The sequence below is a fragment of the Cetorhinus maximus genome, chromosome 15 (genome assembly GCF_964194155.1).
Source record: "Cetorhinus maximus chromosome 15, sCetMax3.hap1.1, whole genome shotgun sequence".
NCBI classification, from domain to species: Eukaryota; Metazoa; Chordata; class Chondrichthyes; order Lamniformes; family Cetorhinidae; genus Cetorhinus; species Cetorhinus maximus.
This window is the reverse complement of record NC_135893.1, coordinates 28,786,086-28,808,518: the sequence shown is the minus strand read 5'-3', so window position 1 is coordinate 28,808,518 and position 22,433 is coordinate 28,786,086. Positions and strand designations below refer to the sequence as shown.

Below are 22,433 nucleotides of genomic sequence, written 5' to 3'. Positions count from 1 at the left end.
CACACAGTGACAGCGCTAACACTCCCGGGTTCACACAGAGACAGCCCTCACACTCCCGGGTTCACATGGAGACAGCACTAACCCTCCAGAATTCATACGGTGACAGCGCTAACAATCCCGGGTTCACACAGTGACAGCGTTAACACTTCTGAATTCACACACTGACAGCGCTAACACTCCTTATTTCACACAGTGACAGAGCTAACACTCCCGGGTTCACACAGGGACAGCGCTATCACTCCCGGGTTCAGATAATGACAGCGCTAACACTCCCAAATTCACACAGTGACAGCGCTAACACTCCCGAATTCAGACAGTGACAGGGCAAACACTCCCGGGTTCAGACAATGACAGTGCTAACACTCCCGGGTTGACACAGTGACAGTGCTAACACTCCCGGGTTCACACAGTGACAGCGCTATCACTCCCGGGTTCAGATAATGACAGCGCTAACACTCCCAAATTCACACAGTATCAGCGCTAACACTCCCGAATTCAGACAGTGACAGGGCTAACACTGCCGGGTTCAGACAATGACAGTGCTAACACTCCCGGGTTCAGACAATGACAGTGCTAACACTCCCGGGTTCAGACAATGACAGTGCTAACATTCCCAGGTTCACACAGTGACAGCGCTCACACTCCCGGTTTCACATTGAGACAGCGCTAACCCTCCAGAATTCACATGGTGACAGCGTTAACACACGGAATCACACAGTGACAGCGCTAACACTCCCGGGTTCACACAGTATCAGCGCTAACACACCCGGGTACACACAGTGGCAGTGCTAACACTCTCGGGTTCACACAGTGACAGCGCTAACACTCCCGGGTTCACACAGTGACAGCACTAACACTCCAGAATTCACACAGTGACAGCGTTAACACACCCAAATTCACACAGTGACAGCGCTAACACACCCGAATTCACACAGTGACAGGGTTAACACTCCCGGGTTCACACAGTGACAGCGCTAATCCTCCAGAATTCACACAGTGACAGCGTTAACACACCCGAATTCACACAGTGACACCGCTAACAATCCCGGGAGCACTCAGTGACAGTGCTAACACTCACGGGCTCACACAATGACAGCGCTAACACTCCTGGGTTCACACAGTGTCAGCGCTAACACTCCCGGGTTCACACAGAGACAACACTCACACTCCCGGGTTCACACAGAGACAGCGCTAACCCTCCAGAATTCACATGGTGACAGCGCTAACACTCCCAGGTTCACACAGTGACAGTGCTCATAAACCCGAATTCACACACTGACAGCGTGTACACTCCTGAATTCACACGGTGACAGCGCTAACACTCACGAATTCACACAGTGACAGTGCTAACTCTCCCAGGTTCACACAGTGACAGTGCTCATAAACCCGAATTCACACAGTGACAGCGCTAACACTCTGGGTTCACACAGTGACCGCGTTAACACACCCGAATTCACACAGTGACAGCGCTAACACTTGCGAATTCACACACTGACAGCACTAACACTCCCAGGTTCATACAGATACAGTGCTGACACTCCCTAATTCACACACTGACAGCGCTAACAATTCCAAATTCACACAGTGACAGCGCTAACACTCGTGGGTTCACACAGTATCAGCGCCAACACTCATGAATTCACACAGTGACAGCGCTAACGCTCCCGGGTTCACACAGTGTCAACCATAACACTCCCGGGTTCACATAGTGACAGCGCTAACACTCCCAAATTCACACAGTTACAGCGCTAACACTCCCGAATTCAGACAGTGACAGGGCTAACCCTCCCGGGTTCACACAGTGACAGCGTTAGCACTCCCGGGTTCACACAGTGACAGCGCTAAAAGTCCAGAATTCAAACAGTGACAGCGCTAACACACCCGGGTACACACAGTGACAGCACTAACACTCTCGGGTTCACACAGTGACAACGTTAACACACCCGAATTCACACAGTGACAGCGTTAACACTCCCGAATTCACACAGTGATAGCGCTAACCCACCCGGGTACACACAGTGACAGCGCTAACACTCTCGGGTTCACACAGTGACAGCGTTAACACTCCCGAATTCACACAGTGATAGCGCTAACACTCCCGAGTGCACTCAGTGACAGTGCTAACACTCACGGGTTCACACAGAGAGGGTACATACACTCCTGAATTCACACAGCGACAGAGCTAACACTCCCGGGTTCACACAGTGTCAGCGCTAACACTCCCGGGTTCACACAGTGACAGCGCTAACACTCCCTAATTCACACGGTGACAGCGCTAACACTCCCGGGTTCACACAGTGACAGCGCTAACACTCCCGGGTTCACACAGTGACAGCCCTCACACTCCCGGGTTCACATAGAGACAGCGCTAACCCTCCAGAATTCATACTGTGACAGCGCTAACACTCCCGGGTTCACACAGTGACAGCGTTAACACTTCCGAGTTCACACACTGACAGTGCTAACACTCCCGGCTTCACTCAGTGACAGGGCTAACACTCCTGGGTTCACATAGAGACAGCGCTAACACTCGCGAATTCACACAGTGACAGCGCTAACACTACCGAATTCACACAGAGACAGCGCTTACCCTCCAGAATTCACACAGTGACAGCGCTAACACACCCGGGTACACACAGTGACAGTGCTAACACTCCCGAATTCAGACAGTGACAGGGCTAACACTCCCGGGTTCACACAGTGACAGCGCTAATCCTCCAGAATTCACACAGTGACAGCGTTAACACACCCAAATTCACACAGTGACACCGCTAACAATCCTGGGAGCACTCAGTGACAGTGCTAACACTCACGGGCTCACACAATGACAGCGCTAACACTCCTGGATTCACACAGTATCAGCGCTAACACTCCCGGGTTCACACAGTGACAGCGCTGACATTCCCGGGTTCACACAATGACAGCGTTAACACACTCGAATTCACACACTGACAGCGCTAACACGACCGAATTCATACAGTGACAGCACTAACACTCCCGGGTTCACTCAGTGACAGCGCTGACATTCCCGGGTTCACACAATGACAGCGTTAACACACTCGAATTCACACACTGAAAGAGTTAACACGACCGAATTCATACAGTGACAGCACTAACACTCCCGGGTTCACACAATGACAGCGCTAACACTCCTGGATTCACACAGTATCAGCGCTAACACTCCCGGGTTCACACAGAGACAGCGCTAACAGTGCCGGGTTCACACAGAGACAGCGCTAACACTCCCGGGTTCACACAGTGACAGCGCTAACACTCCCGGGTTCACACAGTGACAGCGCTAACACTCCCGGGTTCACACAGTGACAGCGCTAACACTCCCGGGTTCACACAGAGACAGCGCTAACCCTCCAGAATTCACACAGTGACAGCGCTAACACTCCCGGGTTCACATAGTGACAGCGCTAACACTCCCAAATTCAGACAGTGACAGGGCTAACCCTCCTGGGTTCACACAGTGACAGCGCTAGCACTCCCGGGTTCGCACAGTGACAGCGCTACCCTCCAGAATTCACACAGTGACAGCGCTAACACACCCGGGTACACACAGTGACAGTGCTAACACTCTCGGGTTCACACAGTGACAGCGCTAACACTCCCGGGTTCACACAGAGACAGCTCTCACACTCCCGGGTTCACATAGTGACAGCACTAACCCTCAAGAATTCATACGGTGACAGCGCTAACACTCCCGGGTTCACACAGTGACAGCGCTAACACTCCCGGGTTCACACAGAGACAGCCCTCACACTCCCGGGTTCACATAGAGACAGCACTAACCCTCCAGAATTCATACGGTGACAGCGCTAACACTCCCGGGTTCACACAGTGACAGCGTTAACACTTCTGAATTCACACACTGACAGCGCCAACACTCCTTATTTCACACAGTGACAGAGCTAACACTCTCGGTTTCACACAGTGACAGTGCTTACACTCTTGGGTTCACACAGTGACAGCGTTAACACACCCGAATTCACACAGTGACAGCGCTAACACTTGCAAATTCACACACTGACAGGGCTAACCCTCCCGGGTTCACACAGTGATAGCGCTAACAATTTCAAATTCACACACTGACAGCGCTAACACTCCCGAATTCAGACAGTGACAGTGCTAACGCTCCCGGGTTCAGACAGTGACAGGGCTAACCCTCCTGGGTTCACACAGTGACAGCGTTAGCACTCCCGGGTTCACACAGTGACAGCGCTAACCCTCCAGAATTCACACAGTGACAGCACTAACACACCCGGGTACACACAGTGACAGGGCTAACACTCTCGGGTTCACACAGTGACAGCGTTAACACGCCAGCATTCACACAGTGATAGCGCTAACAATTCCAAATTCACACAGTGACAGCGCTAACACTCCCGAATTCACACAGTAATAGCGCTAACACTCCCGGGTGCACTCAGTGACAGTACTAACACTCACAGGTTCACACAGAGAGGGCACATACACTCCTGAACTCACACAGCGACAGCGCTAACACTCCCGGGTTCACATAGAGACAGCGCTAACCCTCCAGAATTCACACAGTGACAGCGTTAACACTTCCGAATTCACACACTGACATCGCTAATACTCACGGGTGCACTCAATGACAGGGCTAACACTCCCGGGTTCACTCAGTGACAGCGCTAACACTCCCAGGTTCACTCAGTGACAGTGCTAACACTCACGGGTTCACACACTAACAGCACTAACACTCCCGAATTCACACAGTGACAGCGCTAACGCTCCCAGGTTCACACACTGACAGCGCTAACAGTCCCAAATTCACACAGTGACAGTGCTAACTCTCCCGGGTTCAGACAGTGTCAGCGCTAACACTTCCGAATTCACATAGTGACCGTGCTAAGACTCCCGGTTTCACACAGTGACAGAGCTAAAACTCCTAGGTTCACACAGTATCAGCGCTAACACTCCTGGGTTCACACAGTGACAGCGCTAACACTAATGAATTGACACAGTGATAGCGCTAACAGTCTCGGGTTCACACAGTGACAGTGCTAACACTCCCAGGTTCACACAGTGACAGCGTTAACATACCCGAATTCACACACTGACAGCGCTAACACTACTGAATTCACACAGTGACAGTGCTAACACTCCCGGGTTCACACAGTGACAGTGCTAACACTCCCGGGTTCGCACAGTGACAGTGCTGACACTCCCTAATTCACACAATGACAGCACTAAGACTCCAGAATTCACCCAGTGACAGCGCTAACACTTCCGGGTTCACACAGTGACAGCGCTAACCCTCCAGAATTCACACAGTGACAGCACTAACACTCCCGGGTGCACTCAGTGACAGTGCTAACACTCACAGGTTCATACAATGACAGTGCTAACACTCCCGGGTTCATACAGTGACAGTGCTGACACGCCCTAATTCACACACTGACAGCGCTAACACTCACGGGTTCACACAGTGACAGCGCTAACACTCCCGGGTTCATACAGTGACAGTGCTGACACACCCTAATTCACACACTGACAGCGCTAACACTCCCAAATTCACACAGTGACAGTGCTAACTCTCCCGGGTTCAGACAGTGTCAGCGCTAACACTCCCGAATTCACATAGTGACAGTGCTAAGACTCCCGGTTTCACACAGTGACAGTGCTAACACTAATGAATTCACACAGTGATAGCGCTAACACTCCTGGGTTCACTCAGTGACGGAGCTAATACTCCCCGGTTCGCACAGTGACAGTCCTGACACTCCCTAATTCACACAATGACAGCACTAACACTCCTGAATTCACACAGTGACAGCGATAACACTACCGAATTGACACAGTGATAGTGCTAACACTCTCGGGTTCACACAGTGACAGTGTTAACACCTCCGAATTCACACAGTGACACTGCTAACAATCCCGGGAGCACTCAGTGACAGTGCTAACACTCATGGGCTCACACAGTGACAGCGCTAACAGTCCTGGGTTCGATCCGACGTGTTTTGTTACTTTCCTCCCCAGCTTTGCAGTTGCCTACTGGTTCTTGCAACCTCTCGAACATCAGCTGCTGTCCCAAAACCATGAATAAATCCTCAACTACTGCGACCTGTCCTTCCTACAGCAAATGCAATAATTTTAGCGGAGCGGATTCATATACATCAGCTGATCATGTGAAATGAGTGTCACATGGTCAAACCTTGAGGAATGTTTCAATGAAATCCCTGCACCCGCTAATTTATTTTTTCAGTTCTCCTTTGACGCCCCGAGCTGTTATGGCCAATGAGTCCTGGGGCTCTGGCCATCATTTTCTCAAATCTCCATTCTTCAAGCGTATTTTGAATGATATCCAGCAGACTTTGCAACCAGAAGTGTTGCTCCTCATGTCCACATGTGTGTTCCAGACAGGGGGAGAAATAAACTGAAACCTTTGTACCCTTTCCCTTACTGCCCATAATCAGTGTGATTTTGGAGAGGAAGATATGTTTGGTTCTTAGCACCCGGAGCATGTGGTCAATTAAGAACCAACAACAGCAAGCTTTTGTGGGTTCAAACAAAGAGGGTTATTTATGTACTCATTCAACCTGAAAGACTAAATGCTACGTCAATCACTCCTGCAAACACAGGAAAGATACAGTTAAAGAAAATATTATTCTTTTACAAGATGTAAACCAGAAGAATAGTTCACATGATGAGTATGTAGTAGCAGAACAGTCACTGCAGGTCCAATAAAGAAAGGAGTCTTTTTCCACTCATGAACTGTGGTTCAGGTGGATTAAAATAGCTGAAGTCAGATATCAAAGGTCAGAAGCAAGAACTCGGGTTGGCTTTGATTTCCCACCCTGTGGCTCTGAAGCTAATTACATCACTCATCTGTTCCCTGGTTGAGAACAGCTGGCAGCAGAACCTTCTTAATTTGTGTGACACAGTTCCACGCTAAGTGATGCATTCACCCATTGAGCAATCAGGGGAGTTGACAGATGCCCCTTACACCTCCTTAATAGTTCTTGTTGTGTTTACAGTGGCACTGGTGGAAAGTAATGCCAACCCTGCAGGCCTGCAGCTGGTCAGCACCTACCAAACCAATCGGGTCGGGGACCCTCTCGACATTGTAGCCCTGGCAGAGCAAATCCAAAAGGTAGGGATCCCTTCCCCCACCATCAATGCTGATTCCTTCCCATCCAAGCTGGACTACAATTCCGTGGGTCATGCTCGCTCTTGCGTTTTTTTTTCCCGTGGTAGTTGTTCTTTATACAGGGCCCACACCAGGCTGTCGTGATGGAGGAGCCTCAGCCCTTGAAGTGTACAGTTAGAACGAGGACTGCAGGAAGGATTGGAACACTGACCATGTTGCCATGGTGCATACGGCCATCCAAGTGCAGGGAGCAACAAAGAATGTGGCAGTGATGAGTGACAGTACAGTCAGGGGGATAGATACTGTTCTTGGTAGCTGTAAGGGTAAGTTCTTAAGGTTTGGTTGTTAATCAGGTTCACACTGGTTGGTGAAGTTAAAACTAAGACACAGGTGCTTTCTTTGCTAGAGAGAGTTTATTGGCTTAGCTCACAGTCAGCACTACTCCAACCCCCTCACAGTGTCCCAGCTATCCCCATTTATAGGTGTACAAATACCCATCACCTGTTTAACAATGTAAATGCCATTGGATCTTAACTATGTAATTTCCATTAAACCTTAACAATGTAGTTAATAAGACATTTTCAGATTCTCCTATTTTCTTTTAAATTAAAACTTTTGAAAGCTCAAAAACAATCTTTCAAACTCATCTAAAAGAAACAAAATTATATATATTTTTTCATCTTCTACGTCTCACATTTTAGTACAACCAATCACTAATAGATCCCATAACCCACCCCCACTTCTTTAAATAATTATTTTTCTGCTTTACCACATATAAATAATTACAAAACAATCAAAGGAAATACTGGTTTTCCATATTCTCATTATAACGTAAGGCATCCCTCTTCCAGTACACCTAATAACTTCTTGGAGCAAGCAGCTCTTTGTAAAACAGTCTGACAATTGATGACTTGCATCCACTCATTTTATTTTGGAAATCTCTCTTCTTTCCAACATTTGTTTTATGCTGGCTATGTTGATCCTCAACCTTTTTTTCAGTGACACCCTTTGTCGAGGGAACATTGCCCCAAAGAGAACGGTTATCCACATAGCATTCTATGGGCAAACATTTCTCAGATTGCCCCTTGTGAAGGATTTCCTTCAGTATACTGGTTAAGTACACTCCCATACCTATTGCTTCTACTAACACCAGCTAAGGTGCTTTTAACCATACTTTTTACTTTTTTCGTTTCCCGGGCCATTTATTATTCTTTCCCACTAAGAATATGACAAACCCTGCTGTGCTAGAATGTCCATCCAGAAGATTGGCACGTGAAGTATCGCTAAAAACGACCAACCTCATATCTTCTGGATCACTGAAGGCTGGAAACTTGTGTGCATTTCTCCGAATTTAATTTCTTCAATGTTTATTTGCTCTCAGAACTTCCTCAGCTATAGCATGTTTCATCATAGTGCTCAGTTCCAATACGTCATAACCGGATCAGGTCTATTCTGAGTGAACAACCAGTTCAACTGTCCAACAAAACTTCTTAATTGCTCTGTTTCTTCCTGGGATGCAGAATATTCTTTTTGTGAGGACCTGGCCCAATTTATTGGGACGTGATTGAAGTTTTCTAATTCAGACTATTGATTCAAAGTCACTCCCGATTTATTCTGCTTAATGTCTAACCCTATATATTTAAGGGCCCCCAACACCTGACCTCCAATCTTAAATTCCTTCTCTATTTTATCTATTACCCATTGCTTATATTATGCAGAGCCTCCCCATAGAAAATCATCAACGTGCATCACAAGATGCCTGCTAGTTTTTCCTTGTGGCTCGAGTAGAACATTGCTGGGTCAGCCTTTAGCTGAATACAACCTGTTTCCAAAAGGACGGACCCTGACTGAGAAATACCACACTCTTGACATATCATTCAACCCATAAACACACTTGTTCAATTTCCACAGTTTCCCTTCTATATCGCCAGCTTCTTTAGGTGGTTTCAAAATCACTCCCTTCTAAAAAAAAACTCCCTTCCTAACAGCACTGTGGGTGTACCTACACCACATGGACTGCAGCGGTTCAAGAAAGCGGCTCACCACCACCTTCTCAAGGGCAACTAGGGATGGGCAATAAATGCTGGCCCAGCCAGCGAAGCCCACATCCTGTGAATGAATAAAAGAAAACTCCCCTTTGAAATTTCTCACCCTGCAAAAATGCAGCTTTTATATCAATTGATTTCCCAGGGATATGTTGCTAAAAGAGCTAAGAAAATCTTCAAGCTTACTTTTCCTGCAGTAGGGGAGTCCACCCTGACATCTTGATCATCAAGCCTTGCTTCAAAACCCCTCGCTACTAGTCTAGCTTTAGCCTTATACATGCCATCAGGAAGTACCTTTTCTGTGCATATCCACCTGTGTGCTAAGGCTGGCTGTCCCTTGTCTGGTATTTCAGTGTATACACAAAGTTTTTTCCAACTTTCCAACTCTGTTTAGCATCCTTTATCGACTTATCTTCTAATTTGTTAGTAGCCACTAAAACTTTTCTCAATCATAAGGGTTTCTACTTCTAGCGGCATTCCTAGCCTGTTCTATGGTCTTTGTTCTTGTCAAACTACGACCTCTACTCACCCTCCTCTTTCTTTTTGGACTACTGCTACACGATCTCTCCCTCCTATGATCAGAGTCTCTTTCACAAGTCTGTGATCTTTTCCTAGAGCCGTCGCCACTTTCTGGAACTTGCACTGTATCTTCTGGCCTTCCACATCTTTACCACATTTTGCCAATCCATGGGCCCTGTCCCTCATCTTGCACATTCAACCAGTGTTTGTATTTGCCAGTGGCTTTTCCTGCTCTCCTTATAATGATGGCATTCCTCCACACACTGGCACCTGCTGGCATATATGTTATTCTAGTGCCAACTTTGGGTAGTTGTCCTTTGGGATAAATAGCCTTATCCTGCGCTTCAGTGTCACTTTGTTCATATTCAGTCATCACTTTATCGGCCGCAATTTGCTCCTCGTAATTGTCCGACATAAGCATATGTGAGGTGCATGGTTCACTTTCTATGCCCTGTTCAGATTCTGTAGATATATAATCAGTGCTAATTAGCCTCGAGGAATGTACCCTAACAGTTTGATTCCCATGTGGTAAAATCCCTGTTTTTCCACCACTGCCTATAACCTTACAAGGGGCGGTGCCGTAACATTCACTGAATTTTCTCCAAAACTTCAGCCTTGATAAATACCCTTCTCCCTGTAGGCAGGGCATTCAAATGCTCAGAAAAAGTTGAATTAATCATAGTCCCTTCCCAGGCTGGGTGATGATCCCACATCACCGAAGGTGTTTTTGGGTTTCTCCCATAAACGAATTGACAAGGACCTTAGCCTCCAATCATTTGAAGTGAATTCTTCGCATGTACTGCCCACGTCAGGGCAGATGTCAACTTACAGCTCAGTTGATCAGCTAAGATTTTGTGAAGCCTTTCATCAATTACTGCGTAATTTCTTTCACATGTCTGATTTTTAAAGCGACTTTCTGCTGATGTGTTCGTCACTATGATGTTCATATTTTCACACATACTTTTAAATTCACCATTGGTAAACTCCACCCCCATTATCAGTTTGGAATTTAGATGATGCTTCCAGTCCAGTTCCTTTTTTTCCATTATCTTGTCCACAATTATCTTTTTTTTCTTTACTATATATTACTCTTAGCAGACTGAATCTAGTTACCATGTCCACGAAGTGCAAGAGAAAAGTGTTTTTTGTCCTTAATTGATACCTTCAAGTCCATTGCTGCAACTTCATTAAAGTCTCTTGCTAAGGGAGGCTTACCACATGCCCACGATGGCATCCTCCTATACTTTCTACATATATCGCATTTCTCACTGATCTCTTATACAAGCTTAGTACATTCATCATCCATTAACCCTGCATCCTTTAGTAGAATTTTTAACTTATGATAAATGGATAGGCAAACTACTGATGTAGTTTTAAAACGATTTTCCTTTTTTCCTTTAAACCATCCATTGATGCCATCAATGCTTCTTTAATGTCGTGATTCGAAACGCTAGGTCTTGTTAAGGGTATATAACAATGTCCTGATTGTGTAAACTGTAAATCTACAGATTTCCCAAATACAATTGCCTTATCGTGTTCCATATCTAATTTCATTTGAGCTTTTTTCATAGACAGCTTACTCAGTAGTAAAGGTATTTTGCTGGATACCATATCTGTACTGATAAAATGGTTTACTCTGGCTATGTTACAAGGAATCAGCACTCTCTTTAGTGATTTTAGCGTGTTATCATCCCCAAACCTGAATTAAGTAGAGCTTTCATATTCCTTAACCTCACTTAGGTCTTCACAATTTAGAGAATCCAGGTAACACTTTAACCGATCCACTACACATACTGTGGATGTACACCCACAGTCTAATACAACATAATTGAATGAATCCGCTAATAGAACACCCATCACTGGACTAAAACTTCTGGTGACCAGTACAATTCCTTCTGACTGATCAGTATAGTCACTTTCCCCTTCTGATCCTTCCTTGCCATATGTCATTTCAAAAACCCTGTTATCCCATTTCGGACAATTCATCACATAATGATATTTCGAGTCACATCTGAAGCACCTGTTTACTATTCCTTGGTTATTCCTGGGGTTCATTCTCCTGCCGTAGTTACCCAATTCCTGTCGTCTGTTAGAGCTACCAAAACGGTTTCTATCCTCATGTCCTTTGTTTGTGGTTCCTCTTTCATATTGATGTTTGCGCCCCATATCTAAATGGTCTCGAAATGCTGCCAGTATCGAATCTGCCATCTTTTGTGTTACTGCTGAATGTTCCATTGGTGCCAGGAAAGTGGCTGGAAATAAATGTTTCCCCCAAATTTTTTTTTAAAAAGCTTCAGACATCAATTCAAAATTCTTCCTGACAGTCTAGCTCCAGTCAACACCAGGAACCTATCTACGTTTGATACTATAGCACAATCCAACAATTTGAAGGCAAGCACTGAATTAGGGATCTCCAAATAGAATTTCTGCAATCTGTCATATAACCTGTTAAATTCCATGATACACTCTTCTATGGAATAACCATCCATCCTTCTAAGCTGATTAAAGTCTGACCATGCTTCATATGCATTTAACAGGTCCTCTTCCTTATAAATTTTTTCCATAAATTTTAAGAGATTATCCAAACCTTCCTCAGTATTGAAATGATGAGCTTCTAGCTCTAAAAATACTTTGCACCTGATCCTGCTTCTGGTGGGAAGTGAAAGTGCCAAAGCCATTTCTTGCTTTATCTTTGGTAAGGACGTAACCTGTCTATATACCTACTTCATTCTTCCATTGGTCATAAGGTTCAGTTTCACAGAACAATGGTGGAAAATCATACCCTGATACTTTAGCCATTCTTCTCAAAAATAACTTCAATAACAATCTTCTGCCTGAAAAGGTATCTTTCTTTCCAATTTTCACCCTTAGGCTAATCATCCTCTGCTACCATTGTTAATCAGGTCCATGCTGGTTGGTGAAGTTAAAACTAAGATGCAGCTGCTTTCTTTGCTGGAGAAAATTTATTGACTTAGCTCACAGTCAAGACTACTCCAACCCCCAGTGTCCCAGCTATCCCCACTTATAAAGGACTTGTCTCACCGTTGGGGAATTGAACCCGGGTCTCCCGCGTGACAGGCGGGGATACTCACCACTATACTAACGAGGAGAGGCCTATCCCCACTTATATTTTTTTCTTTTTTTTTTCTTATCCCCACTTATAGGTGTACAAATACCAACCATCTGTTTAACAATATAATGGCCATTAAACCTTAACAATGTAATTAATAAGATTGACATTGGTTGCCTGCCCACTGCCAGGGTGAAGGACATCTCCTCCTGGCTGGAGATGAACTTGGAGTGGAAAAGGAAGGATCCAACTGTCGTGGTCCACATGGGAGTCAATGGCATAGGTGGAACGAAAAATGAAGTTTTGCAGAGGGAGTTTGAGGAGCTAGGTTCTAAATTGATAAGTAGAACCACAAGGGTAATAATCTGTGGATTACTACCTGAGCCACATGTAAATTAGCATTGGGTCAAGCAGGTCAGAGAGTTAAATACATGACACAAAGAGAGTTATTATTATGGAGGTATTAACAAGGTTCTTGGAAAATTATAGGATGGTCAAAATCAACTTGGCACTACAAAAGGGAAATCGCATTTGACGAATTTATTGGAACTTAGGAACATAGGAGCAGGAGTAGGTCATTCAGCCTTTCAGTCATTCAAGCCTGCTCTGAAATTCAACTAGATCATGGCTGACCTCCTACCTCAACGCCATTTTCCCATACTATCCCCATATCCCTTGGTGTCATCAGTATATAGGAACCTATCGGTCTCTGTCTTGAACATACTGAATGACTGAGCCTCCACAACCCTCTAGGGTGGAGAATTCCAAAGATTCGCTGCCCTCTGAATGAAGAAATTCCTCCTCATCTCAGTCCTAAGTGGCTTGTCTTTATTCTGAGACTCTGTACCCTGGTTCTAGACCCCCCCAATCAGGGGAAACATCCTTCCTGCATCTACCCTGTCTAGCCCCTTAAGAATTTTGTAAGTTTCAATGAGATCACCTCCCATTCTTCTAAACTTTAGAGAATACAGGCCCAGTCTCCTCAATCTCTCCTCATAGGACAATCCCGCCATCCCAGGAATTAGTCTGATAAACCTCTGCTGCACTCCCTCTATGGTAAGTGTATCCTCTCTTAGGTAAAGGGACCCAAAATTGTACATAATACTCCAGGTGCACTCTCACCAAAGCTCTATACAATTGAAGCAAGACATTTTTAATCCTGCACTCAAATCCTCTTGCAATGAAGGCCAACACACCATTTGCCTTCTCAATTGCTTGTTGCACTCACATGTTAGTTTTTAGTGACTTATGAACAAGGACACCCAGGTCCCTTTGGACATCAACACTTCTCAACCTTTCACAATTTAAGAAATACTCTGCACTTCCATTCCTCCTACCAAAGTGAGTGGTTAACCTCACACTTAACCACATTATATTCCATCTGCCGTGTTCTTGCCCACTCGCTAAGCCTGTACAAATCCCCTTGAAGCCTCTTTGCATCATCCTCACAAGACACATTCCCATCAAGTTTTGTGTCATCCACAAACTTGGAAATGCTACATTTGGTTCTCAATTCCAACTCATTGATATAGAGTGTAAACAGCTGGGGCCCAAGCACTGATCCTTGTGGTACTCCACTAGTCACAGCCTGCCAACCTAAGAATGACCCCTTTATTCCTACTCTCTGTTTTCTGTCCATCAGCCAATTCTCAATCCATGCCAGCATATTACCCCCTCTCCCATGTGCTTAATTTTGCTTACTAACCTGTGTAGGACCTTATTGAAAGTCTTCTGGAAATCCAAATACTCCACACCCATTGGTTCCCCCTTATCAATTCTGCTGGTAACATCCTCAAAAAAACTCCAGCTTGTTTGTCAAACGTGATTTCTCTTTCATTAATCCACGTTGACTCTACCCAATCAGATCATTATTTTCTAAGTGTCTAATTATCATATCCTTTATAATAGATTCTAGTATTTTTCCTACTTCTGATGTCAGGCCAACAGGTCTGTAGTTCCCCTTTTTCTCTCTCCCTCCTTTCTTAAATAGCAGGATTACATTTGCCACCTTCCAATCTGCAGGCACTATCCCAGAATATATAGAATTTTGACAGGTGACCACCAATGCATCCATTATCTCTATAGCTACCTCTTTTAACACTCTGGGATGTAGATCATTGGCTTTCTGGGGATTTACCAACTTTCAGTCCCATTAATTTCTCCAGTATTACTTTTTTACTAATAATAATTTCTTTCAGTTCCTCATTGGCGCTAGTCCCTAAATTCCCTATTCCATCCATCTTTTGAGGGATGTAACCAGTAGGGTCGATAAAGGGGAACCTGTAGCTGTAGAAGTTTTGGATTTCCAAAAGGCATTTGACAAGAGGTCACACAAAGGTTAATAAACATGATTAGGGCTCATGAAGTTCGAGGTAATATATTAACATAACTGGAAGATTGGCTAACTGACATAAAACAAAGAGTCAGGATAAATGGGGCATTCTAATGTCGACAAATTGTAACAAATGGAATGCCACTGTGCTGGGGCCTCAACTTTACAATCTATATTGATCACTTAGACAAAGAGACCAAGAGTAATGTTTTCAACTTAGTCCTGGGAGACTGACAGCAATTCCCCCTACTGCAACCCAGGATGAGATTAGCTAATTCGGGACAGACTAGGAACTGTAATCAGGATTTATTACATGGTGTCAGGGCCACCCAATATAGTGTCCTTGCTCACTGAGTCCATAGCATTTACATCAGGAGCATACCTCTACTTGTCATTCCATAAAAGCCCCTCTGTTGTCCACTATCATAAATTTTCTTTCTACTGTCAGGCAATGTGTCCACTGCCTGATACTGGGATCTTACTGTGGAGCAGCCATTCCCCTCAGTCTCTCATGTGTCAAGTATCTGTTGGGGTTTGGGATAATAGAGGAATTCAGTTCCAGACTGTATACTACTGGGACAAGAAGAACAACTAAAGAGGGGCTGCTTGAACCAGCAAAAGAATGAGAATGCTAATGAGGCTGATCTGAAGAATAACATCCTTTGGGGATGTTATTTGGGGGTAACAGGGGAAGATGTCAGGATGGTTGCTGTAAAAAGAAAGATGTACATTTATATAGCGCTTTTCATAACCACCGGATATTTCAATTTGCTTTACAGCCCTTGACATACATTTGAAGTGTAGTCACCGTACAATGGGAAATGTGGCAGCCAATTTGCACACAGCAAACTCCCACGAACAGCAAGGTGTTAATGGCCTGATAATCTGTTGTTTTTGTGATGTTGGTTAAGGGACAAATATGGGCCAGGACACCAGGAATAACACCTCTGCTCTTCTTCGAAACAGTGCCATTGGATCTTTTACATCCACCTTAGCAGGCAGATGGGGGCCTCAGTTTAATGTCTCATCTGAAAGATGCACCTCTGACAATGCAGCATTCCCTCAATACTGCACTGGAGTGTCAGCCTTGATTGTTGTACTCAAGCCCTGGAGAGGGTCTTGAACCTGGAATTTTGTGATTCAGAGGAGAGAGTGCTCCTCAGTGAGACTCAGCAGATAGCAAAGTTAGCGGTTATGGATCAAGCTGCAGGCACTGAAAACAAGACTAGGCAGTGGGTTGGGATGGCTGACATAATATCAGGAGCTCGCACAGTCCACCTGTCTGGAATATCTGGAATGGTTTGGTCACCAGACTCCAGGGGAGGGAGAGTGGAATGCGAGATTATTACTTTCAATGTCATGGTGTTACCCTCTTGCCTTTTTTCGCCAGCATGAGGTTAAAAAGTGACAGCAAAAAAATGTGGCTTGACCAGCAATAGGGCCCTCCCACCCTGGCCTTTCCCTCCACTGCCTACATACCAACAATCTGGTGGTTTTGTTCAAACTTGCCAGTTTGGTGCATTTGAAAAGAATGTCCTAGGTCCTGGGTGTAATGATGCATCGCTTTCAATATGAGAATTTAGGGCTGGTCCCTTTAACACCAGTTATCAATGTTACAATAAAGAAATCAGTTAGATCTTGATTAACATTATCCCAAAATTAGCTCCATGCACTTATTTTAACAGAGAACACCCCACACACAATACAGATACATATACTTCACACATCTATATTTACTTAGCAAACGCCCCCATCATTCAGTGGCAAGGAAGTAAAGCAAGCACAACGATCAAAAGAAACATTCGCACATTCTACTTTTCTTCTAACTGTTTTACTGACAAACACACAAAAAGGTTAAGGTTCATATGCACTTCCTGTGCAGGTAGGAGTACTGATATCATGTGCCCATTTTTTATTTACTAATCAGGAATGCGATTAGTCCCACTGGGATTCCCCGTTAGCCTCTGACTAATGTGTCAGATTAGCATGAGGAAAGAGGGCACCGATGTGGCTGATTATGATTTGAGTTGCTTGGTCTGTGAGTTAGAATTTACAGGTAAACAGTGAGCAGCTGAATTGAAGGGTTTATTCAAACATAAAAAATCTATTACAAAAACAAAAATACCTGGAAAAACTCAGCAGGTCTGGCAGCATCTGTGGAAGGGAGCACAGTTAACTCAAGAGTCATGCGGACTCGAAACGTTAACTGTGCTCCCTTCCACAGATGCTGCCAGACCTGCTGAGTTTTTCCAGGTATTTTTGTTTTTGTTTTCGATTTCCAGCAGCCGCAGGTTTTTGCTTTTATAAAAAATCTATTTGTCTTTCTCTTTATCATTTGATTCAGGATTGCTGCGAACCCTAAAATCAGAACATTAGGGTAAATCGGGTGGCTGATGGGTTTGGGATGGAGTGGAACAGATAGCTGAGGAACAGGGCTGGGGTGAGAGGCCTACCAAGGTAGGCCCAAGATAGAGGATTCATTGGAAGGGGAGAAACTGGAAGGGGAGAAAAGGGATTGTGCAGCTCCAGATTACGAAGCAAAAAAGACTCCTGACATCTGTGGCAACAGCGATTCAAAAGTTAACTTAATAAATAAAATCTCAAATGCCATTTGGAACAGTGGATCTGGGAAGAGGATCTTGGAAAAGCAACAGTGCCACCTAGCATTTAAAGTAAATATAATGATACACAAAGCTGAAGGTGAACATGCTATCCAAGTCTTGCTTAAAGTATGACAAACAGGGACCCGGATTTTCATTCCTAGGTTGGCAGCGCAGAGACGGGATATTTCCCAGCTCCGCCAAACTGACCTGGATAAAGAGGCCCAGAAGTTGGAAGCTTTGTTCTGGGGTTGGGGGATGCGGGCTGGAATAGAAGCCAGGCCCGTCGCCCCCAGAACAAGGATGGAGGCTGCCGGGTGCGGAGGCAGGCTAGGTGGAAGTCCTCTATGCTCTGACACTTTGTGAAGGTACTTTGAAAAATGGTTAAAACAAAAAAAAAATATCCCTTCACCCCTCACCCCGAAGAAGGAAAAAACAGTTCGGACCACTGCTTTTATTTCCCAGTTTTTACTGATGTTCCATTTTAAGATATACAAAACCAGTTCGGACCAGTATTCTTACTTCCCAGTTTTTACTGTTTTTCATTCTGAGCCTGCCCCCAACCCTACACACTCCCCATGCCCCATCCATGCCAGCCTTGGCTACCTCATGCCCCTCTACCCACCACCCCATGGCCCCTTATACACCACGCCACCCCATGCCCCTCTACCAACTAACCAGCTTTGACAGTTCCAATAAGTTTATGCACTTTCTACGCACAATCATGTCTAATTTTAACAATCCCAAAGAGTATCATACCTATCCCAAAGGGTGCCTTACCACTCCCAAAGGCATCCTGGGATCATATTCAAAAGGGATATCTTACCTCTCCAAAAAGTACTCTGGCTATCCAAACGAATCCACCAAGTTCAGACTGGGTCTAATCTGCACACTCTGGGTTTCACACTCCTGGCCTACCAAAATCCTACTTCAGTGGAGGCAGTTGACAATTTAAATGGCCAGCTGTCTCCATAAGCTGCACATATAGGAATCCCGGCCTGACTCCAGTCCCGCCCCCATGAAAATTATAAGTGCCACATTCTGGGGAAGGACTTCCGATTTCTGGGTTCGTCTGCCATTTTCACCACAACGGAGAAGCTGGAGTTTCTCCCCTTCCAATGCAAACTCTGCCCTGGGCCTACCATGGTAGGCCTCCCTCCCCAGCCATATTCCTCAGCTATCTCTCCCACTCCATCTGCCACCCAGTTTACCCTAGGGTTCTGATTTTAGGGTTCCCCGTAATCCAGAATCAAATAATCAGGGAAACAAAAATATATTTTTTTTCTATTTGAATAAACCCTTCAATTCAGCTGCTCATGGTTTACATTTAAATTTTAACTTGCAGACCAAGTAACTCGGACCCCCGCCCCCCCCCGTCCCTCCCTCCCCACCCCTCCCCCTCCCCCGCCCTAAACCTTAGTTTTACGTCACATCCAAAATACAGCACCTCCACCAGTGCAGTACCCTTGTTGTACTGTCACACCGGCCTAGATTTTGTGCTCAAGCCTCTGGAGTGGGGTGCTCCTCACTGAGCCACAGCTGCCATCTGATTGGGTTTGAAAAATAACACCTTCCGACCTGCTTAACTTTCTGTGGTTTACTGCAAACCACGGTACGTTTCCTTTCGAGTCTCCAGAGGACGTTTGTCTGCTTAGTCAGTCAGACGCTGGACTGAAACAGCTTTTTAAACAGAAGTGAAACCTCTTTTTCTCACTTTGCAATCATGCGGATCAGGTCTGATCACGCAGAGAAAGAAAAGAACATGAACTTCCTTTATCATGTGTGCAGAACATCCCAAAGTGTGAGGCGTACAGTGAAGGTTGGATAGGCAAATACATGAGCCAATTTGTACACCGCCAAGTCCCATAACCAGCGAATTACATTCAAAAAAAAGAAAGACTTCCATTTATACGTTGTCTTTCACGATTTCAGGCATTTTACAGCCAATTACTTTTGAAATGTAGTCACTGGTGTAAAGTAGGACCAGTCAATTTAATACAAAAACAAAAATAAAAATACCTGGAAAAACTCAGCAGGTCTGACAGCATCTGCGGAGAGGAACACAGTTAACGTTTCGAATCCGTATGACTCTTCAACAGAACTAAGGAAAAATAGAAGAGAGGTGAAATATAATCTGGTTTAAGGGGGGGTGGGACAGGCAGAGCTGGATAGAGGGCCAGTGATAGGTGGAGATTGCCAAAAGATATCATAGACAAAAGGGAAAAGAGGTGTTGACGGTGGTGATATTATCTAAGAAATGTGCTAATAGGTGACATTAAGGGTAGAAATCAGGACCAGCAAGGTACAGATAGCCCTAGTGGGGGTGGGGTGGGGGGAAGGGATCAAAATAGGCTAAAAGGTAGAGATAAAACAATGGATGGAAATACGCTTAAAAATAATGGAAATAGGTGGGAAAAGAAAATTATATATAAATTATTAGAAAAAAAGGGGGATCGGAAGGGGGGTGGGGATGGAGGAGAGAGTTCATGATCTAAAATTGTTGAACTCAATATTCAGTCCGGAAGGCTGTTAAGTGCCTAGTCGGAAGATGAGGTGCTGTTCCTCCAGTTTGCGTTGAGCTTCACTGGAACATTGCAGCAGGCCAAGGACGGACATGTGGGCATGAGAGCAGGGTGGCATGTTGAAATGATAGGCGACAGGGAGGTCAGGGTCATGCTTGCGGACAGACCGAAGGTGTTCCGCAAAGCAGTCACCCAGTCTGCGTTTGGTCTCTCCAATGTAGAGGAAACTTCATTGGGAGCAGCAAATGCAGTAGACTAAATTGAGGGAAGTGCAAGTGAAATGCTGCTTCACTTGAAAGGAATGTTTGGGCCCTTGGATGGTGAGGAGGAGGGAAGTAAAGGGGCAGGTGTTGCACCTTCTGCGGTTGCATGGGAAGGTACCGTGGGAGGGGGTTGAGGTGTAGGGGGTGATGGAGGAGTGGACCAGGGTGTCCCGGAGGGAATGATCCCTGCGGAATGCCGCCGGGGGGGTGAAGGGAAGAAGTGTTTGGTGGTGGCATCATGCTAGAGTTGGCAGAAATGGCAGAGGATGATCCTTTGAATGAGAAGACTGATGGGGTGATAAGTGAGGACAAGGGGAACCCTATCATGGTTCTGGGAGGGAGAGGAAGGTGTGAGGGCGGATGCGCGGGAGATGGGCCGGACACGGTTGAGAGGGAGAGGGCCGGAGTAGGACTAGAACAAGGAATGTTCCACATACCCCATAAAGAGACAGGCATAACTGGGGCCCATGTGGGTACCCTTAGCCAGTCAATTTAACGTTGGTTAAAAAGCTGTGTTGACCAGAAAACTGGGAGAACTTCAGGCTTTTCAACTAACCCTGTGTTGCATTTAGCTCACAAGGGGCAGACTGGGCCTCGGTTTAACATCTCACCTGAAAGACAGCACCTCTGATAATGCAGCACTCTCTCAGTACTTCACAAAAGTGTCAATCTAAATCATACATTCAAGAATTACAGTAGAGTTTGAATCCACAATCACCTAACTGACAGGGAAGAGCACTACACACAGAGGTTAGGAAGCACAATATTTGCTCATTTTCCTCTAATTTGAACCAAAATGCATAATGTGTCCAGTATGTTTCATAGTGTCACAACCAGGTGAGAAGAGGTGAACTGGCTCTCCTCTGTTCCAACTCCTCAGTTGGTCACCACAAAGGTTTTGGATTCTTTTTCCTAAGGATATACCTTTTCCAAATCAAAATGTATTTAATTATTTAAGCTGTGAGCAATAAGGAGCCAATCAAACAAAGTTTTCTTGAGTCAAAGAAAGAGCAAATTTATCAACCCCTAAATCTGAGCAAAATAATAAAAATGCGACATCTCCCTCTCTCGCATGCACACACGTACACACATACACACACATGTACATACACATGTATCAGAGATAAGGAAGAGAATTAGAGTCCAATAAAAAGAAGGTAAAAGAATACACGGCTAAGTGTCCTTCGATCATCCTTGAAGGGTAGATTTTTAAATGTTGTGGTCCATTTGAATTAGCTGATTTTGTGGATGCGGTCAGATGTAGGGCAGGATTTTACACGTCAGCGAGCGGGGGCGGGGCCTGCTCGCCCATGCGTAAAATGACGTGCGGTGACGTTGGGCAGAACTCCCTCGCCCCATTTAAATGTTCAGGTAGACAGGGGCGCAGCGAAATCAGCTGTGCGCCCGCCGACCTGTCAATGGCCAATTGAGGCCATTGACAGAGTCAATTAAGTAATTAAAGGACCTGCCCGTCCAATCTTAATCTAATTCCCGCCAGGAACCCCGGCGGGAATTAGAAAAAGCATCAAACCTCATCCACCGGCGGGATGAGGCTTCATGTAGGTCTTAAAAAATTTTAATAAAGTTTTTGTAAAAATTATGGACATGTCCCAACTCATGTGACATTGTCACATGAAGGGACATGTGAGGGAAATTTTATTTTTCTATTTTTTGGTTTTTAACATTTAGAGCTGATCTTCCTGAGGCTGCGCTTAGCCTCAGGGAGATGAGTGCGCTCTTTCATGCGCATGCGCAAAAGAGCGCACTCTCGATTTTGGGATTACCCCCCCCCGCACAGGGAGGGCATAGCACGCCCACATAAAATGGCACCGCGCCCCCAATCACAGGCGCTGATTGGAAAAGCACCCGCATGCGCCCGCCCATCAACTTTCCCCAATGAGGTGAAAATTCAGCCCATAGAAGATGTTGTACTTATTACAAGATCTCGGTTTGCTGGTA

The 22,433-nt window shown here is 45.3% G+C and overlaps 1 protein-coding gene across 2 annotated transcripts in view; it reads left to right on the top strand.

Moving 5' to 3' along the window:
- The window catches only part of c15h1orf50 (chromosome 15 C1orf50 homolog), a 65,996-nt gene that overhangs the window by 24,106 nt on the left and 19,457 nt on the right, over positions 1-22,433 (top strand). For both annotated transcript variants that reach the window (XR_013578907.1, XM_078558196.1), the window contains exon 2: positions 7,011-7,126. Coding sequence is in view for 1 of the 2 variants with exons in the window: in XM_078558196.1 (XP_078414322.1) it covers positions 7,011-7,126 (116 nt within the window). In the remaining variant the exon portion in view is untranslated. The remainder of the gene's footprint in view (positions 1-7,010; positions 7,127-22,433) is intronic.